At 40.8% G+C, this 19,144-nt stretch overlaps 1 protein-coding gene across 3 annotated transcripts in view; it reads left to right on the top strand.

The window, feature by feature from the left end:
- The first annotated feature begins 1,833 nt into the window (after positions 1-1,833).
- The window catches only part of tonsl (tonsoku-like, DNA repair protein), a 317,986-nt gene continuing 300,675 nt past the window's right edge, over positions 1,834-19,144 (top strand). For 2 of the 3 annotated variants that reach the window (XR_008599990.1, XR_008599989.1), the window contains exons 1-28: positions 1,930-2,172; positions 2,260-2,355; positions 5,706-5,848; positions 5,999-6,182; positions 6,553-6,682; positions 6,814-6,985; positions 7,064-7,178; positions 7,290-7,441; positions 7,583-7,735; positions 8,420-8,545; positions 8,718-8,916; positions 9,018-9,073; positions 9,183-9,272; positions 9,491-9,563; positions 9,678-9,841; positions 10,912-11,035; positions 11,135-11,376; positions 11,517-12,003; positions 12,082-12,299; positions 12,938-13,017; positions 13,228-13,384; positions 13,493-13,571; positions 13,653-13,960; positions 14,793-14,964; positions 15,247-15,422; positions 15,512-15,585; positions 15,734-15,867; positions 17,012-17,216. Coding sequence is in view for 1 of the 3 variants with exons in the window: in XM_023284493.3 (XP_023140261.2) it covers positions 2,148-2,172; positions 2,260-2,355; positions 5,706-5,848; positions 5,999-6,182; positions 6,553-6,682; positions 6,814-6,985; positions 7,064-7,178; positions 7,290-7,441; positions 7,583-7,735; positions 8,420-8,545; positions 8,718-8,916; positions 9,018-9,073; positions 9,183-9,272; positions 9,491-9,563; positions 9,678-9,841; positions 10,912-11,035; positions 11,135-11,376; positions 11,517-12,003; positions 12,082-12,299; positions 12,938-13,017; positions 13,228-13,384; positions 13,493-13,571; positions 13,653-13,960; positions 14,793-14,964; positions 15,247-15,422; positions 15,512-15,585; positions 15,734-15,867; positions 17,012-17,211 (4,329 nt within the window). In the remaining 2 variants the exon portion in view is untranslated. The other variant, XM_023284493.3, reaches the window with a different exon arrangement.

Here is a 19,144-nt window from a genome sequence, read left to right as displayed (position 1 = left end):
GCTGATTTCTTTACAGTAGCTGCTGGACGAGCATCTGGCAGCTGAAATACACATTATTTACACATTCACTTTAAGTCGTTGTGCTGAATTAAACTAGCCGAAAAAACAGTTCACATCGTCATTTTAAAAATAGTTCTTTGAAAATGTACAAGAAAACTATAAATGAAAAGAAACATTCTACCTAACTATTTGTTTAGGAGGATTCAAGTGAAGAAATGACAAAATACTTTGTAAATATTGTAACATAATTTCATTCATGCATGCTTTTTTTAATCAAATATTAAAGAGAAATTAAATTTTAAAAACAGATCCTTGGGAAAAAATAACAAAAGGTCTTCCAAGTATCTTGATCATGAATTACTGGAGCTAAATTCCTTCTATTTAAAGTTCATTTATTTATTATTTTAATAATTTTTTTCTCTTTATTGTTATTTCTGATTCTGTGGGATTTCTTTATTAATTTCTGTTATATTAAGTCTAAATAAATTTCTTTGGTTTAGTGCTACATTGTGGTCTATTTTTTTCTTTTTGCTGTACGAAACAGACGTCAGTACAATTAGTAGAGAACCCACTTTAAGTTACTGCATCTTATTTGTGGATTAATGTTATTATTATTATTATTATTATTATTATTATTATTATTATTATTATTGTAGTTATGTTTTTGTCAGGGGTACATCCCTGATAAAATGCAACAGCTTTGATGCTGCATTTAATTCTTGAATGTTAAAAATATGCCACTAAATGGCAGTGAAGGACAGATTATTACACACTGCAGTAAATCCTCAATTGGTATTTTCTTTTTAAGATAAACACATAAAAAACTGAAAAGTATGCAGACTATGAGTTCTGCAGAAACAAAATATGAAGAAAAACAGACTGGCATTGCAAATTTACCAAACAAGTCTAAATAACAAAGTTAGGACCCTACAGCATTATATGATATCCAATTTTACCTGAAATGAAATGTTAGGATTAAGATCCTATAATGCTATACATGGAAATTTGCCTAATTTGAATATTACATTTTAAATCTTAAAATATTATAGAAAATACAAATTTACTTGACCAAATTAAATATTAAAATTAAGAGCCTACATATTATTGATGCAAAATTTGCCTGACTAATTTAAATATTAAGCTTAAAACATTATATAAAACACAAAGTTGAGACCTTACAATATTATCTTTGCAATTTTGCATGACTTATTAAAGGATTATTTAAAATACAAGTCAAAGAATAGCCTGCTACAGAATAAGATACACTTTTCTCGATGCTAAGTTAATGTGCCTAGGTGACATAAGGTTTACATTTAATAATTTAGCTAAAAATTGCCCCAGGAACCAAACAGTATTTTACCACTTCCACCTTTCTAGCAGACAGACTTGCACAGTTGGCCCACATATAAAGGGGTCAGAGCAGGCCACAGGAACACGTTACTTCCTGTCATAAGCTGCTGCACTGCTTCTTATTCCACTATGATCTGTTTCGGACATTAAAATAATCTCAAGTGTTTCTAGTGCACCTCTGTGTTGCTGGATTTCAGAGCTCTGACAGCTGCTGGTTGCTTTGTGCTGCAGCTGCGTCACGGTCTGGCGTAGACCAATGGACGGCCGTCATTTTGCTATATGTTTTTGTTACCCGAAACTCAGTCTGTCAGGCTGTCAGGCACGCTCCGTTCTTAAACGCTGTTTTATCCGTCAAAAGATCAAACGCGCTGTGTTAAAGCGTGAGGTCACAGCAGATGAACGAGGTTAGAGGTAGGGTTAGAGATGTGACCTGTTAATCTCAGTGATCGAGGCGGGATTTGTGCCTGACAGGGTCTAATCGGGGTTAAAAGCATATGATAACATGCAGCGACGTGATTGGCTGACGCGTTCCTGGCGGGGCTTTGTAAAGATCACTGCGGCTCAAAGGTAAAGCAACAGATATTTACTGAAATTGTGACTATATAGCGATGTTTCCTGTGACAACGAGCACGATCGAATACACAAATAACATCTGATGGACGGAACGAGACGTGTGCTTATGAAATTCAAGTGTCGTTTCGTTCTTTTGCGAGTTAACCAGCGCTAAGCTAACGAGTAGCGCCCTGTTTGTCATTCCCTACAGCTGTAAGTTAGCTAGCTAGCGGCTCTGAACAGAGATGAGCTCTACACGGGAAATCAAACGTAAGTATTGCTTTACTTACTCACAAGTTTTCTACAATTTAAAGGCATTTTAATCTCCAATTGTTTTCGATTGTTTTCTCTCTGCAGAGCTGCAGAAAGCAAAAAACAAAGCCCAGAGCAACAGCAACTTAAAAGAGGAAGCCAATATCTGCAATCAGCTTGGAGAGCTGCTGTCCAGGAGTGGTAAAGAGTTTATATCAATATGAACACTGCACTGCATAATGTAGCTGTCTATGATGATAGATTTACCGATGAAAGAGAAAGTTATGTGTGTCATATCTAAATATCCAATACAATATGGAAATTACATATATGCATATAATACATCAATGTCTTATCAGCAAAACACCGTTACATGGGCCACAGCATGTAAGATAGATAGATAGGTCCTTTAATAATCCTTTGCAGGAAATTACAGTGTCACAGCAGTTTAATAAGTCATAACACTACACATTTCCATACATAATAAGTTAACAGAACGAATAAATACTAAGAACCATAAATAAAATAAAATGCAAAGTCATTTTTGTGCATTGTAAAATCTGACAGCAGCTGGAATAAAAAACTTTCTGAACCTCTCAGATTTGCACATTGGTGCAATCAGTCTCTCACTGAAGGTGCTGCTATTGATCACCTTCAGGGTGTGGAGTGGATGTGCAGGATTGTTTAGTATTGACTTCAGCTTGTTCAGCATTCTGGCCTCTGCCACCTGTTGGACCGTTTGTAGTACAGCCCCGACCACTGAGCTGGCCTTTTTAAACAGCTTGTCCAGTCTGTTTTTGTCAGCTGTGCAAGCGCTTTCTCCCCAACAGGCCACAGCAAAAAACAGCACTGGCCACCTCTGAATAGTAGACACGGCACAGCAGGGGTTGGCAGATGTTATTGCTCTAAATTCCCTCCTTAAGAAACAGAGTCAGCTTTGTCCCTTCCTGTACACTGCTTCCATATGAATCTTCCAGTCCAGTTCCCCGTCAACCTGCACACCAAGGTACCTGTTGTAGGCAGCCACCTCTACCTCAGTGCCCTTGATGGTGATTGGTGTTGGCTGGGTCCTCCTCCTGCCCCTCCTGAAGTCCACAACTATCTGCTTTGTTTTTGTGGTGTTGAGATGGAGGTGATGGTGTGCGCTCCCCTCCACAAAGTTGTTTATTGTGTCCCTATACTCCTCCTCATTGCTCCCTTTGATGAAGCCGACAACAGCGGTGTCATCTGAAAATTTCTGCAGAAAGCAGGTGTTGCTGTTGTATTGGAAATCCGCTGCTGATAAACAGTAATGGAGCCAGCACAGTTCCCTGTGGGGCCCCTGTGCTGCTCAGGATGGTGTTTGAGACACTGTTCTGTAGGCACACGTACTGTGGTCTGAGGGAAAGGAAACCCAAACACCACAGTACCAGGGCTGAATCCACATCCGTCCCTGGGCAAAACACACTTAAAGATGGAGCTTTACATATGTCCCAGAAATATCTGAATCCAATAAATATAAGTGCAATAAAGAAATTGGCTACATCATTGCCATAATTTCATCTAAATTATGCAAATGAGAGCTCTGAAGTACAGAATCCACAGGAGGCCCTTCATCTGCAGATAAAATGCATGAATTGCATGATATATATACTGAACAAAAATATAAATGCTGCATGCAAATAGTCTTCTTCTTTTAATTTGAGCTGTTCAACTGGTAACAAATTCTGAACCAGTGAGTTCATCCACATCCTCAGGGGTGGTCAGGTGTGGCTTTAAATGACAATGATCAGATAGTGTGACCAGTACACAGACATTCCTTTGACCAGTGGCTATAAAAAAGACACCTTAAAATGCAGCTTTATTCAAAACGTGTAGGAGAAAGACAAGAATGGACTTTAGTGTCCACAACTCAACCATTTGTCAGAAATTGTGTCAGACAGCTCCAAATGTATGTGTCCAACAATGTAGTCCCATCATTCAAAATGTCTGCCAAATTCTCCAAGCTCTTCAGTAATAGTGGGACAAAACAATCCAGCATTAAAAACCACATTAACAAACAAGCGTCACAAATGTGTGACTTGTTACTGAGTTGTGACTTCTGAGCTATCACTGTTGATTCACTCTTGATCTGCCCATTATCATTTCCACTATTGTGGGTACTTGGTTTCACAACATCCGTTCTGTTGGAACAACAAATAAGTATCCCCCTATGTTAAGAAGAATTGATATACAGTAATACAGTAAGATAGTACATTCTATGTTTCTCTTATAGATTATTAGTCTTTTGTAAAATATAAAAATTGATGTGATGATCTTCATCTGACTGAGGTTTTCCTTCATGTTACTTCCTTTTCTGTATTTATCTATGTTGATTGTAGAGTTATCTCTCCTTAAGAACAGCCGTCCTCGACCTTTCCTGCCACATCCTCCACCTGATGTATTTTTAACACCAAGATCTGCTAGTTTTGTCTCCCTGTCACATATTTTATGTTTGTTACATACACATGCTTTTTTGTGTCTCTGCCAGTGATTCCCAATAATGTAAATGATAGTTTGCGAAATGACTGTCATATTATCAATACCACAGCAAATTTTTTTATGGATAGTCTTGGATCTTTTTTTTCTTTAAAAAGGACAAATAATAAAAAATATACCCCCTGGATTTATTCATCTGTCATTCCAGTATGCATTAAAGCCCTCCAAAATAATCTAATATAACTGATAAAAAGAAAAAGTTAGACTAGAATCTGTTCATAAAAGTCTGACCTGTTTAAATCTAAACATTTTTCTGTCATATCATGTGTTTCAGTCTGGAGATTTTTCCATTTCAGTCTCACAGTATTATATTTCCCACAGTGATAATATTGTGTGTGGAAGCTTTCCTGCAACGACACTGGAATATGATCTTTCTAATTAGTGAAACGCATAACAAAATATGGCATTATGTAGCTGAGTAACAATGACACCCCGTTTTGTTGTTTAGAAGTTGCTGTGGTTCAATAGGTTATTAGGTTATAGGTAGAATTCTAAGTGTTTACTGTTAATTCTTTATTTGAGGTGCTGTCTTATAGGGTGTTATATGGGTGAACTCCTTTCCTGTACTACTTCAAAGCTTGATCACTACCAAATAAAATGTATAAAAACAAATATTCCCAAGGTAAACCTTAATATATGATATGATTGATTTGAAATAGCACTAATTTCTATGTGCACAGTTTGCGAACCTGTGATCTGGCTAACCTGCACTCACCCTGAATTTATGTTGAACATAGACTGAGCATAGAAGCAGGATGACCTTGCTTAGCACAGAGTACAGTGTGTCATATTTTAGTCATTTTACTCGCAAAAGCTTGGAAATGGTACAACTGTCAGGTTAAAATCTCAAGACTGCTGGTGTGTGCCAAGCCACAAAACTGTCAAGATCCTACCAAAAACTATGTAGTCAATCATCCTCTTCATACCCTAAATAAACACTATGATTCAGTGTGAATCCTTCTTTTGTTGCATAATTATGATTTTTTTGACTACTCGTTTAGTCATTTTATCGTGTCTGCGGTTCTGTGTTTCAGGTGATTATGAAGCTGCCATTAGGGAGCACCAGCAGGAGCTGGCTCTGTCCGAGGTGCTTAATGATGTGATTGGACGAGCTGTGGCCAATCGCAAGATAGGAGAGTGCTACGCAGAGATGGGAAACATTGAGGCTGCTCTGAAAGTGAGTGGACTGATGTGCTCAACACTGTTTTACGTCAATTAAGCTACATTTTTAAAAGCTTTACTTTGGCTTTACCTAAGTACTGTACTTTTAATTCCACAGGGATGTTTAGGACTTACATAAGCAGTTGTGTGTTTTTGTGTTCTCCAGCACCAGCGTTGTCACCTGGACCTGGCTCGCTCCGTCAGAGATCATGCTGAAGAGCAACGAGCTCTGGCCACTATTGGTCGAACCTACCTCTTCCGTTATGAATCAGACCAATCCAGGAACAGTTTAGAGCAAGCGGAGGACGCCTTCAGGAAGAGCTTGGCCATTGTGGATGACCGTCTGGAGGGTTGGTCTCTTTGTACTGTCAGGAATTTGTGGAGAATATTAAATTGTCTTTTGGCTATTTGGTAGAGCACCATTAATAATCACTTATATGGCAACTTTTAAGTCATTTTTTAAAGAGAAAAAAATTCTAAATTTTGGTTCTAATTTCCTAAATGTGAATATTTTCTGGTTTCTTCACTCCTTTATGACAATTAACTGAAACATTTGACGACTTCATCTTAGGAAACACTGATCCTCATTCTTCTTTTTACATGTAAAAGACCAAACAACTAATGACAAACTACGATGCCAGTAATTGTTGATTGCAGTCCTGTTATCTTTGTTTTTTAATTACTTGATTGTTCCAATATTTTCTTTGTTCTCACTCGCAGGGACTGTACCAGAGCGAGAGCTCAGGGAGATGAAGGCACGTCTCTTCCTCAATCTAGGTCTTGTCTGTGACCATCTAGGAGAGCCCAAACGCTGCAGCGAGTTCATCCGACGAAGCGTCTTCATTGCTGAGTAAGAACATCCTAAACTGTGCTCTACATTGCTTCTCTACTAGCAGTGTTCAGTAGAGACCTACAGTCAGCGTGCTATACAAAATGTCTTAAAGTTATTAACCGACTTGTCTCCATTCTGTTCCTGTAAAGGAGGAGCCAACTATCGGAGGATCTCTACCGCGCAAACTTTAACCTCGGCAACATCTGCTTCCGTAATGGTCAGCACTCCAACGCTGTCCGCTGCTTAGAGCAGGCCAAAGAGTGCGCCAGGAAAATCAAAGACAAGTTCGGTGAGAGCGAGTGCTTTCACTGCATCGGCAAGGTGTGAACTCCACCAATTCTTCTGTTTTCTGTCGCTGTGATTCCACAGTTTTTAATGTGTGTTGTCATTTGTCAACAGGTGCAGCTCAGTCTGGGTGATTTTGTAGCAGCCAGACGATCTCTGAAGAAAGCTCTCTTGCTGGGATGTCAGCAGCCGCTGGACAGACAGGCAGTGAAGAAAGTTTTCAAATATGGTGAAAGAACAAATTTTAAGTTACTCGGTCTTGCTGTTTTAAATTATTTTTAATATAATTTTCACTAAGATAGCTGCACTGATGACATTATTTGTTTTTCCGATCACCCAGCTGACCATGGCTGTAAACTAGAGGAGGAGCTGGGGGAAGATCAGGGCAGAAGACTCGGCTCTCATCAGGCTGTGGAGCTGGCGGAGCAGCTGGGGGACCTCTATTGTAAGATCGGCTGTTACAGCAAGGCTCTGGATGCCTATCAAACTCAGGTGAGATGCATGGAAACATTCACAGATTCATTTTGACTTTAGCCTCCAATATCCACTGCATTTTGACTCCTCTTTTAGCAATTGTATAGTAGATAGTGAGAGCAGTGAATGACATGAAGCTGTGTTGACGTTGTGGTGCAGCTAAAGGGTGCTGAAGCTTTAGGGAAGCCTGCCAGGGAGCTGGCTGTCATCCACGTGTCCCTGGCTGCGACCTACACAGACCTGAGACAATACAGCAAGGCGGTGGAGCACTACAGAAAGGAGCTGACGTTACGACAGGGCAGTTCGACTGAGGTAATCATGGATAAATTGCATCTTCACACAGCATTACCCTCTTTTAAAATCAGTTCTGTGGTTGTAGAGATTTACAGATGGATCACAAAAACCGAAGCTCAATTGTGGTGATCATGAAGTGGTTCAGGTATAGAAAGTCACCAGTTAAACCTACAGTTGTCCTGAGTTTGCAATGATTCCTGTAACTCTAAATTTTTTATGGTGGACTCATTGACACACATGCATCTTTGTTGCAAAACAACAATCATGCATTTTGCTTTTTTCGTAAATTTATTATAGGTCTTTTCTATAGGAAATTTTACAAAATCTGCATAAATGTACATGCAACTTTACATGATCCTTACAAGTCTATCTACGTTTAGTTACAAGTGGTTGTGGAAGAAATAATTGGTTCGCTGTACTAAATTAGTCATTAGACAACATTATATAGCTTTTTACAGCTTGTGCCACATAACTGCAGTGTCTCTGCCTTAATTCTAGTCAAGGACCTCTGTCGCATGTCAAACCCTTCTCTCACAAGATGTTTAGTGTCTTTCTCTTTATCATAAATCATCCAATAAACTTAAAAAATGCCCCAAAAGATCTTTAAAGGCACTGATAGGGAATTAGAGTCAATACATGAATAATGTCTCCTGTTATGTGAACCTGTGCTTGTGTCTTATCTCCCTTCTTTGCCTGTATTAGGAGTGTAGCACATGGCTTAACATTGCAACAGCTCAGGAGGAGAGCGGCTGTGCCTTTGAGGACGTAGACAGCAGCTATAGAGCAGCGTTACGCTGTGCTCAGACGTCTGGGCAGGCAAGACTGCAGGTGAGTTGAGAGCTCCAAAGAGAATTTCATACATAATCAGCCTGTTCAGTTAAGCTAAAAATCCACACACTATTTTGAAAAAGTACTTTGAAAACTAAGCAAAGGCTGAAAGTGTCTGGGAATGGTTTTGAAATCAAATACCATGCATGACGGCTCGCTTTCACTCCCACAGAAACGTGTGCTGAGGCTCTGGCTGGCGTCCCAGAGACGAAGTGGCTCATCAAACGCTGATGACACCGAGGCGAGGCTGCAGGAGCTGTGTGCTTCAGAGGGCTGGAGTCCAGATGGGAGTGATGGTGAAGAGGATGAAGAGGAGGAGATGGAGAACAGTGAACCTCTGGATGATAGCGATGTCAATCTCTCAGACTCAGGTACACAGTCCAGCTGGCATTCTGCCTCCCTGACACCTCCGGACGAATGTTTTCTAATATTTACCAAAACTAGCTTTTGTAATTTTTCATATAATTTCTAGATGATGACTTGGAGGGTTATGACAAGATGGTGTCAGGAAGGAGGAAGGTGGGAAGGGTGAGTCATGCATTAGTTGGCACTTTGGACAAGCTGTCATGTCATCTTTATATTCCACCGCTCAAATTTTTGTTGTTTCACCATCTGCCTGTCTGTCTTCCTGGTTTAGTGGAACAAGAGGAATGAAAAAGGCGAGACGTCCCTCCACAGAGCATGTATAGATGGAAACCTGAAGCAAGTCCAGTATCTGGTAGAACAGGTGAGGAAAGACAAGATTTTGTTCAAAAAATCTCTTTTTTCATTGAGAATTTGGCATCTCATCTAGTCTCAAGAAGACGGGAGAGCTCTGCTCAGCTATGAATCATTAACTGGCAGTGATGTTAATGCAAAACAATATATCTATATCTATATACAGACAGAAACTGTCACATCAGACAACCAGGACTGTATGATGAGTTTTTCTTGCCTCTATGTCAGGGTCACCCAGTGAACCCGAGGGACTATTGTGGCTGGACTCCCCTTCATGAGGCCTCTAACCACGGTCACTATGGTAACTACTTTCACAGTTATCTTCATTTCACTTTACTCGAGGGCTGTTTTTTGTGAGAATTTTTGAAATCTGTCTTCATTGACTCATGCCTTTCTTTTTCTTTGTCTCATACAGATATTGTAGCTGTGCTGCTGGAGCGCGGCGCTAACATCAACGATCCCGGTGGCCCCTTATGTGAGGGAATGACTCCTCTACACGATGCCCTCGCTTGTGGCAATTTAAGCGTTGCAAGGCTTTTGGTGGAAAGAGGGGCTTCTGTCAAGCAGTGCAACTCCAAGGTGTTTGCATGTTTGTTAACACAATCATCATCTACAACCCCATGTGGGAATTAATAACATTTCAGGCAAAGGTGGAAAATCGAATATCTACCCTCCTAAAAAAAAAAAAAGTAATATTCCAGATTTCATAATAAGAAACAAATGAGTCTCTCTAACACAGTTAAAAGTGAATTAGGCGACCAGATCAATATGCTTTTGGTCGAATTCATTGACTAGCTGTTACGTTTGTTCGTACAGAGACCTGGTTCTCTAAAATGGAAACCAACAAAGTGATTTGGATCGATCAATCCAACATTATTACATCATGTTCTGTGAAGGTTCATGCCAGTGCACAGGACAGGAGGTAAAGGGAGGGGAAATGAGGAAATATGCTAACTAGCTGGCTAAAGCTCAACAATCCTCCAGTATTGCAGACTGCACCTTTAATTACATGGAACTCACTGCACATAAAACCAGTCTTTGTGTTACGCAGACCAGCAAAGACAAAATTAGCTCTAATGTGACGTTACAGACACTTACGTGATGCACCTGCAGGGACTTGATCTCCTTAATTAGACTTTTTTTCCCCCGATTTTTAGTTGAGTTTAGTTTTTTAGTGAGTGATTGCTGAAATTAACTAAATCCTTTCCTGCTTCTTCATTTGTCAGGTTATTTGCTGAGCTGATCTAACCTTGAACGCAGATCAGTGTATGAAAATCCATCCGTTTCAAATGCAGTTATTTTGCAGACTGTACTTAAATTATGCAAAGACTAGCAAGTTGTTTTCTAAACTTGACCTTTTTATTGTCATATTGAAAAAATAAACTATAAATTGAAATACAATATAAGCAGGATCAAGAGCAACCTTTAATGAAACACAAATTTTAGGATAAGAAAATCACAAGGTGTCATCCAAAATGCATGCATCCATTTGCAAATCAAAATTAATGAAGACAAAAATAGTGGTTTTCCTTTAGTGATATTTAAACTTCCCAGGTAATGCTGAAGTTACCCCACATCTCTTAGAGACAAATCTCCCATCCCAGTTTTGCTTATTTATGCATTAATCTCCTGTTTTTACTCTCTGACAGGGTGAAACTGCCTTGGACACCTTGCGTCAGTGGCAGAGGACGTACAGCAGGGAACTGGACCAGGACACCAGGCAGGAGTGTGTCATTACAGAGAGACTGCTGAGGAAGTCTCTCACAGGGGGAGGTAAGGCTTCTTCATCATCATACCATGCTAGCCTCGGTTCGCCTTTTGAAATATGCTTTCAAACACTTGTTTTTCCTCACTTATCTCTGCCGACCACAGTGCCTGCTGCTCCGGCCCCGGCCAAACCTTTTGATGCTCTGCAGGACAGCCAGCTTTTTGATGCAGAGAACTCTGAGCCGCTGACGTCCACTGGAGGGGGCTCTTCCTCCAGCCAAGACTGGCCCCGAAACAACAGGAGCTCGGAGGTGAAAGCGGCAGCCGCCAGCCCCAAACGGCGGCAGAGCAATGGCTCAACGCAGCGACACAGAGCCAGAGGGACAGAGGATGCTGTTCTGTATGGGGTAATGTCTGGCAAATGCTTTGAGTGTGGTTAAAAATACTGCATAATTACAAGTGTGTTGGATTCACCCTACGTTATACAAACACAATACATCAGATTTTTAGTCCCGCTGCATAATTTGTGTGTATATGTGTTCTTTAGATTAACAGCAGTTGCTCAGATGACAGTGACTCTGACTGCCCGGTCAGTCCTCTCCGTCCAGTCCGCCCAAGACACACTTTGCCAGCAGCTCAGAGTCAAAGAGAGGCTCCTTCAAACAAGGAACCTGCCTTAGTCCCCAGCTCAGGTCCAGAAAGTACTAGAGAGGCCCCAGCAGCTTCTGTCTTTGCACGAGAGGAGTACCACAGTGCCATTCGAGGCTTAGGAAGCGCCAAAAGTCGCCTCCAGGGCCTCTCACAGTCTCAGTTCTCCAGCACACCTGATATTTCATCCAGCAGCAAATCAGCTCTGGTTCCCGAGGAAGAGTATCTTGCCGATGACTGGTTGGAGGACGATTTGGGCGAAATCCAGCCGAAGAAGAAGAGGAGGCTTCGAATTGATCAGAACGGAACGAGAGGGGAGGAAACTGCTTCGATGTCGGTATCTAGAAGCCAAAACAAGCAGTTAAACTCAGACGCAGCCTGCAGAGGTAATAAAATAGGGTTTGTTTTTTTGTTTCTTTACACCACATCTCTTTTCTTAATTCAGTCTACTTTTCTTCTTTCAGGTTCTGCAGCTCACTCTAGCTCCAGCAGGAGTTTCTCTCTGAAAAAGAACACCTCCCAGAGGAATCACCAGGTGAAAATGACTCAGATGCCAGGGATGGTCAGGTTGGGCAGACGGGAGGTCAACAGGTCGCACAGTCCCACCATTACAGACGATGAAGACACGAGACCTGACACACCTCCACCGCCTCCACAAATACACAGCCAGCTCAGAAACCAGGTGATGCAACGTGTAAAGTTACGTGACTTAGACACGTGTATATACTGACTGTAAAATGAGCCGGACCAAGTCTGAAAGAGCCAACATTCAGAGTGAGACTTCACATCACTTATTCAATGAAACACGGACTCAGCGAGACAGTTATTAATGTTTCAGCATCACTAGGGGCCATGACTCGAACATGATTTGTCAGGAATCTGTCTTCATCTTTGATTAACTTTAGACAGTGATGAATGTGGCTGTAAATGAGCGGGCTGATGAAGATGGTACTGTCATTTTGAGATTTTGTTTGAGGTTGGATACCATCAGCTTTATCGGGGATCTGAAATGACTGTTTATGTGAGAACTTTGTATGAGTCACACAGCTTAGTTTCTCCTAAAATCTCCAGAGCTTAGCCTTGATTTTAATTCATCTCTATTTTAACAGAGGATTATAGTACAAATGAATTTGCTGTACATAGGTAGTATTTTCAGTTTCATATTGGGTCCTTGAAGCACTTGTTATCTTCATTGTGGTGATAGTGTTTTTGTTTAAAATTATCAGCAAAGTAAAATCGCTTTGAAAGCTCTAATTGCACCAAGAGATTATCTCACATTTATTAGAAGATGTTTTGTTTGTTTATGATTTTATATTTTAGCCTCCAACTCAGTTGCCTCCACCAATCAGAATGAGAGTGAGGGTTCAGGAAGATGTGTTCCTCATTCCGGTTCCACAGAGGTTAGTGTATGGTTTCTAATCTGCAAATCACACTTGTAATTATTATCCAGAAAATAACAGAGCTGTTGAACCACTTCTGATTGCTACATTTTAAGAAGCTTCTAATTGTTCGAAACAACAACATCAACTAGACTAGTCCTTCACTGCACATTGGAGCTGGGCTAAAGAGCTTTGGAACTGTCGGTTACATCCCGTTGCACTGTGTTCTAGTGAGGCCGACTCCTGCACTGTGTCGTGGCTGTGTGAGCAGGCAGCTCAGCGTTACTACCAGAAATGTGGCCTCCTGCCTCGTCTGTCGCTGCAGAAGGAGGGCGCTCTGCTCTCCCCACAGGACCTGCTGCTGGCCGTCCTTCACACCAATGAAGAGGTGAGTAGCACTACAGGTTGCCCTAAGATGCATCCTGATTGATGTCCCAGCAACTTGCAGACTTTTGTTGGAACTCATGCAGAATCTTATTAGTGAGTTGTGTGGCAGGTCCTGGCTGAGGTTTGCTCCTGGGATCTCCCTCCTCTCCCTGAGCGCTACAAGAAGGCCTGTGACAGCCTGGCAGTGGGTGAGCAACACGCACGAATGCACTCAAATGTGTGTATTTTTATATTCTGTCATAATGTGGTGTGTTTTTGTCTCCCTGCAGGCGAGAACAAGCGTGTCACCCGCCTGTGTGAGGTTCAGGATGGGAGTTCCTCCGTATCAGTGTGTGGCCTCAGTTTGGATTCCTCTTCACTCAACCCTCTCCTCCGAGCCCTGAAACTTCAGGCCAGCCTCATCGAGCTGCGTATTTCTGGGAACCGACTTCCCGACAATCTTCTCCCTGAACTGATTGCAACAACAGTCACGATGCCTCGGCTTCGCCTGCTGGACATTTCTGCCAACTGCATTACAGGGGAAGGTCTGGAGAAAGCCGTTAATGCTTTGAAGGGACAGGGTCATCCTGCGTTTCCGGTAAAGGCCTCAGCCGGACAAGTCTGGTTTTATTTCTCCTGCTGTTATCTTGGATTTCATACTTTTTGCTCCTTTTTTTCCCCCGTTTGCTGCTGCTTTGATCCAAGTTGTGTTTAAAATTTACATTCTAGTTCTTTAGTCTAGTAACTTCAAGGATAACTACAACTTAAATCCCAAAAGACACATTTTACTCCCTTTAAGTAAAACATTCAGCATTTGCATTCTGCAACATTTAAAAACAACTTGTGTGCAACATGTAAAATTGTTGACAGACTTGTGGATTTTTCACAGTAATCTAGAGAGTGTATTCAGAAGGACATGCTATTGAATTTTTTAGATGCCATTTTTCATTGCTCTGAGAGACACAAATACAATTCTAGACAGCTTCATTTGTTTTTACAAGTTGGAAAGGCGCATACAAGAAATCTGAAAAGCTTAAACTAAAGCCACTTCTGAGTCTGAGATGAAAGATTGATGAGAAATGTCTTTGTTGTTACTCTTTGGAACTACTGAAATGTCTCGCAGCAGAACAAATGTCATACTGTGATCACACACGTACATGTTTAATACCTGCTTATCTGTGATTCACGCACTTACTTTTGACTTTAGTGACCAGTTGTTATTGAAAAGGGGTTTTTATTGTCTTAGTTGTCATGAATACATTTGCAGTTTCACAGTTGAGGTCTTAGTTTTTCCCGTCTCGTGTGTTCTGCTAAAGTGACACAAACCGCAGTGTCACAACAAACTCATCCTGAGCACTTTGCACATTTTTCTAGTGCGACAACACATTTCCAATTCTCTCTCATGAACATTTGTTTGTTTCCACTCGTAGTGCCTGGAGGAGTTGGACCTCAGCATGAATCCGCTCGGGGACGGCGTGTCCGAGTCTCTGTCCTGCCTGCTGTCCTGCTGCCCCGTCTTAGCCAAGCTGTCTCTGCAGGCCTGTGGTCTCACTGCTCGCTTCCTTCAGCAGCATCGACTGCTGCTGGCCAACGCTCTGACGGGTAACTCTGACGCAATCAGTATTTCCTTTTTGTTACAACTCAGGGTAGCTAAACTCCCACTGGATGTTCAGAGAAAAAATAATGTAAGGGATGGATAGAGTTGCACTTGTGTGGCTGGATTCAGTGTAGAGTGGATTGTAAATGTCAGTAAAACAGTAGCATCATCTCAGAGGTCCAACTTCTAAATTGTGACACACGTGTAGGCCAATGTTTAAGATTTCACATCTATTTAGAAGGTTTAAAATGAGTAAATTCCTCATTTAATATTATTTGACCTTCCAGGCACGGGCCACCTGAAATCAGTGTGCCTATCCCACAATGCACTGGGCTCCACTGGCTGTGAGCTGGTGTTGAAGACTCTGCCCCTGCACTGTCTCACACACCTGGACCTGTCTGCTGTCCGTAGGGGTCCTGCTGATTCTCCAGCACTGGAGCATCTCACCAAAGTCCTGTCACAGGTGCACGCATCCGTCATGTTGTCATTAGAGAGGTTCATGTGCTACTGTAGCTGCAGGGAAGTCAAATTAAGACTTTTGCTTTCTTGTAGGACGACTGCTCTTTGACTCACCTGAGTCTGGCAGCAAACGGGTTGACAGACAGCACTGTAGCCGCCTTGGCCAGGTTTGTTTGTTTTTTACTGCTGCGTTTTCTTCCATGAGAACAGGAGCCCTCTACCTGTTTTCGCTGTGATTTAATTTGGGGCAACCTCAGTTCGATCTGTCAGGCTTCACTTGTCTCTGCAGCTGCTTCCCTGTTTATTTTCATCCAGGTGCCTGCCGTCGTGCCCGACCCTGGTGAGTCTGAACCTGTCAGGAAACCCGTCTGTTACATCAGCAGGACTTCACAGCATCCTGGTGTCCGTCAGAGAGGCATGTCGACCGCTGTCGCTTCTAAATCTCGAAGGTATGCATAATTTAAAAGTCAGGAGATTTATTTTTCCTGTGTGTCAGGGGGTAAAGTTAGTTTTACACTCACGGATTCTCACACAGTCATCTCTTACTTCAGAGAATGATGATTGATCAAGATCAGGGGGATTGAATTAAAAAGAGAAACCTGAGGTCACTTTTGAAAGGCCTGATGTTACTTTTTCACTTTTTTGGCTGTTTTATTGGGCTGCATGTCAGATCAGAGACTGTTTGCTTGTATTGTGCAGGACTATGTTCTTACTGTATCAGTCTGTCAGCTGTACTCAACTTGCAAAGTTTGTATTTTTGTAAGTACTTTGTATTTGTTTTCACCAATTTCTTCGAAATGGTTTAAAAATATTAGCAGAGCTGTTTTTAAAAAGAGTCTGAAACCTACATTGTTCACCTCTCTAGTTACTTCCTACTCAGTCTTCATCTTTGCCTTTGTTGACACATTTCTCTTACAAATATAAAAAAATATTAAGGATAATTTGTGTAAAAGTAAGACATTACTGTGTGCCCACAGGTGCTGCCACTGCAAACTGAAATGTAGAATTTGCATGACAAACTTTGTCAATATTGTGAATTCTTTTTTCTTCTCAATTGTGATTTTCCACAACCGATTTTGATTGGTTACAACTGGGGATGACACTTTAATTTCACGTTTTTATGATATTTTTCTGAATATATGTTTTAAAGACGGTATAGGACACAAAGATACACAATGTTTTAGCTGACATTAGTAATATCTCAATTTAAATTTAGTTTTCTTCAAATTTTTGTGTATTTATTCAGGTTTAATAAAGCCCTGGGAAATATTTATTCAGTTAGCATTGTTAACTATCTCCTGCTTTTGGATAAACATATTAGACTTGTTTGTGATGTCTGAGTAATTTAAAAATAAAACTATACAATCCTTCACTCCTTTCTAATCCCGCCTTCTCATAAAATCATAGCTCCATAGCCTTACTAGTGGTCTAAAACCACATGATACCATTAATGGAGCCTTGGTTGAATAATACCCAATACACAGATGAGTCAAAACGTGTTATGACTAGTGTTGGACACCACAGAATCTTTAGCGAAAGAAACAACAGTCAGAATGTCTCGTAAACACTTTGTCCTTGTTGCGTCCCCCTCAGGTTGTCAGGTGTCTGGTCCCTGGGACAGCGAAGGTCTGGACGGTTTGTCAGAGCTGGTCCAGGATCTCCGTCTTTGCTCTCAGGCTCTGAACAAACTGGACCGACAGGCGTTAAAGCAGAGCTGGGACAAGAGTCAGTCACACGGAAACTTTCTGGACCGAAACACCAAATGCCTGCTCTCTGCTGCTTCCTCCTCATGAAGACGGTGAGCTTCAGATGATGACACATCTTTGTTTCTGTCATCTTCTCTTCATGACTGATGCAGAATTTTGAGCCAATTTCTACAATAATGTAGCCATTTAAAAAAAAACAAAACAACAAAAACCTTTTGTTCTGTGAAAGCTTGAAGCTACACACAAAAAAGCACACAGTGACATGGTCTCCAGATATTCTGTGTAAATAGCTCATATGTTTCATTTATGTTGTACGTCCTGTTTATGTGTACATGTAAAAATCTTATGTGAACAAAGATAGCCATGTGTTTGTGTTGCCATAGACGTTTGTCCTTAACCCGGTTAATTATTGTATGATTTGATTTAAAAAGACAAATTAAAGTGACTCATGGTACTTTTTATTTGATCCGTTTTTGTGAGGGGGTTTTGCCTCTGCGGTCGTGGTCAGAGGCGTTAGGTTTGAAGTTTCTATTCGTGTGTGTGATATCTCAGCAATACCTGGAATGAATTTCTTTCAATTCGACACAAAGATCCACTTGGATTCAAAGACTTGGACCCTAAAAATCAGCAACAGAAGAAGATAAAGAGTGTGTGTGAAGCATTTTTCAATCTGTAGCTTCTTTGCAGTAACATCCGCATTTTAAGCATCGTCTACTGTCATGGCTGCTGTGAACTGATGGAAGGAGTTTGACTCTTTGTTGCTTTCTCTTGATGAAATTACACACTTCAGTTTTCCCTACAATATATATTAATCCGAACTACAACTTTACTGGTTGGTGGAAGTGTTCATCCACAAGATGGTAATTCTAGTTAATCCCCATGAAGGAATTCTTTCTGGGTCACAAATCCTGAACAACAAAATCTTTTACTCATCTGTTTTGACAGTCCACACTGAACACAGAATATATATAAAACGAGCTGTGTCTTTACACACCACTGCTTACTGGAGCAGCTTGTGTTTACTGTAAAGTTCAAAGATCAAACGTCTTGTAAGCTGTGGGTAATGTGGAATTTGATGAGGTGAATGAGCCTTGATATAGTGAAACTGCTGCTTTTCCTCACCAAAGCTTTGATGAAACAACAATAGGAGGATTTTAGAGTACGTTTGTCGTCTCTGCTGGGTATGGAAGTCTGTTTGTCAATCATTTTGAATTGTCACGAAGATTATTTGCAAAGTCTGCCCTAGGCAACCGAGAGCTACTTTGCTCAGACACTTAGGCCTGTTTCATTTGCTCTTAAAATTGACTTGATTTGTCATCAAATGCAAACATTGAATTGTTCCATTTTAATACTGCCAGCCCTGGATTGTCATATAATGTTTCATATATCTTCAGACAGTAATATAAGCTCTAATTATCGACAAAGAGCTGTGGATGCTCTATGTTTTTGCTACTGTCCACAAATCACATGAAAATTTTAGAACCAGGACTACCACAGTGAATGCATAATCCTAACAGTGAAGCACTAAGGTGGAAGTGTGGTAATATGGATCTATGTGAGTGTATAAGGAGTTAGATATGTGTTAGAAGATAACATTTATAGATGGTCACATGAATGTCTGTGGATATACCAAAATACTGCCTGATAAGATGACTCCCACTCTGCAGAAACTTGGCATAAGAGGCATATTCCAGCGTGATAATGGCCTCAAGCACACTGTCAAAAATCACAAAAAAAGAAAAACATGAAAACGATGGCCTGGCGAAGGATGTTGTTTGACTTGAATCTAAAAGAATACCTTCTGGATATTTTAAAAACAAAGGCAGAGAATGATTTGGATCTCAGTAATGAAAGGCATATTGACTTTTGTTGGTTTACACTTCATTCTGCACAGTCATATTGTGTCATTATCCCTATACTTGCAACAGCAGCACTGACATTCTAGCATTTAGGTTTAACGTTAATGTCAGTCAGGTGCTAACAGCAGCTTTGAACATAAACTAGATGTTGATAAAAATCT

This window comes from Amphiprion ocellaris, chromosome 20 (genome assembly GCF_022539595.1).
Source record: "Amphiprion ocellaris isolate individual 3 ecotype Okinawa chromosome 20, ASM2253959v1, whole genome shotgun sequence".
NCBI lineage: Eukaryota > Metazoa > Chordata > Actinopteri > Pomacentridae > Amphiprion > Amphiprion ocellaris.
Note: the sequence above shows the minus strand (reverse complement) of the source record. Positions and strands in the feature narration are given on the sequence as shown.